This window comes from Gavialis gangeticus, unplaced genomic scaffold, assembly GCF_001723915.1.
Source record: "Gavialis gangeticus isolate Ggan-Ray unplaced genomic scaffold, GavGan_comp1, whole genome shotgun sequence".
Taxonomy (NCBI): Eukaryota; Metazoa; Chordata; order Crocodylia; family Gavialidae; genus Gavialis; species Gavialis gangeticus.
This window is the reverse complement of record NW_017729031.1, coordinates 82135075-82136889: the sequence shown is the minus strand read 5'-3', so window position 1 is coordinate 82136889 and position 1815 is coordinate 82135075. Positions and strand designations below refer to the sequence as shown.

Genomic DNA, 1815 nt, shown 5'->3' with positions numbered 1-1815 from the left:
AAAGTTTGAATATCACTTGAAATAAAAAAAACCCCAAACATTGTTTTGGTCTATGATTTAGGAATTAGCTATTATTTTATAAAAATATAACTGTGTTATCTTAATCAGATTCAAATTTATCACAATTTGTGATGCCTGTGTTAGTTCCAGCTGGAATGGAGGACAAATAAATCCATTTAGTGTACAAATACAACAATGTAATGGTGAGTCTCCCAAGAGAGACTGATCTATTTTTATTCTCATGAAAGTTTACAATTTATTTAAAGTTAAAAATACTATACATTCCTAAAGCAGATTAAAGATATTGATCAAAAATTCATAACATACATAGTATTAAAAGTCTGCTGGGCTTAGTCAGTAAGGTATTCTGCTTAGGTAAGCAGTATAAGCCCAAAACTATGTCCACAGAAAATTGTGTTTTGGATGACTATTGTTTCACTTGACTAGACTTAGTCAAAGAACAGTATGAAAAACTTTTGCACTTCGAAAAAAAATGACACTGTACAAAACATTTTAAAAGTATGTTCTCTTCTTGCTTGCTTTCAGCTTAGTCTTGATTTACTTTTAAAACTCCTTTTATTTTTTACTCTGAAGACAGGGGAATTCAGAAACTCCGAATCTGTAAACTGATCTCCACGCCTCAATTTGCTGCAGAACAGAAAGTATTAAACATCAATGGCATTTATATAACAGCTGTCTAAATCAATGGCCTCCAACCTTCACTGGTCCATGGGCAGCAATACTAAATAAATAATGTGCTGCTGGCAACAGCATGCCATACTCTTTCTCTCCACCCCTGGCTAATGGATAAATGTACTCTTGGAGCAACTCCAAAAAGGGAATGTAGCACTTGTCATGCTTCATCTGAAATGGAAGTTCATCTCTTCATAGTGTCCTGTGCTCCTAACTTAAGAAACATTAACAAAGTGCTGCTGCTTTGCTTCACACTTTTTATACTTTTCTCCTTCCAAGTCTTATGGGAACAGGAAACAACCCCCTTAAATTAAAAAATTTGCTGCTGTAATTCTTACACTGGGTCAACACCTTTTTGGAGTAGTCTCAGTAACACGCTTAGCTCATGAATATGTTATCTACTAATATATATGAAGTTCTAATTTTCCCTCAACTTGATGCTTATATTCCCCTTGTTTTTATGGTAGAAAATTATCAGAACGTTAAGTGAGAAAAAATAATGAAAACAATTTAGATAATTTTTCTGAGCTAATACCTCATTTTATTGGGCAGTGATTAACAGATGAAACTGTTCTACTGAGTGCAAACACCTTTACTTTCTTAGTAAAGTTTTCAGATTTAAAATACCCTTTTTAAACATAATTAATTCTCAAAGAATTTGTAAATTTGAGTACTCATTAAAGAGGGTTTTTGTATTTTCTTCTTAACAGTTTTGGGAATGGTGACTCTTGTTCTTGTGAGTTTGGTAAGTACATTTTTTTAAGCATAGCCAGAAAACTAATTAATTATCCAATTGATATGTGTAATTCTATATATATATATAAGGGCTTAGTCTGTCTGTCTGTGTGTCTGTCTGTCCATAATGCTTTTGGCCAACTGAACATGTGCCGCCAAAAGGGCAGGCGGCAATTGGCTGTGTGGGCCCAGGCTGCGCAGGCCCAAGTTTGAACCACTGCCAGGGAAGTTTGTGGCAGCGGCGAACACGCCCTGGCTGCCCAAGCAGCGGGGCTTCCCCACACCTTCCTGCCTGAGGGCGAAGGGGGGATTGTGGTGGCAGTGCCCCCCCCACTGCCCATCTCCAATACCCCCCAAAACAGCCAGCAGGGAGGGGGAGGCAGCAGG

The 1815-nt window shown here is 37.2% G+C and overlaps 1 protein-coding gene across 1 annotated transcript in view; it reads right to left on the bottom strand.

Moving 5' to 3' along the window:
• Positions 1–281: 281 nt before the first annotated feature.
• The window catches only part of SGO2 (shugoshin 2), a 23284-nt gene continuing 21750 nt past the window's right edge, over positions 282–1815 (bottom strand). The window contains exon 8 of the mRNA XM_019523191.1: positions 282–648. Within this exon, the coding sequence (XP_019378736.1) occupies positions 543–648 (106 nt within the window). The 3' untranslated portion in view covers positions 282–542. The remainder of the gene's footprint in view (positions 649–1815) is intronic.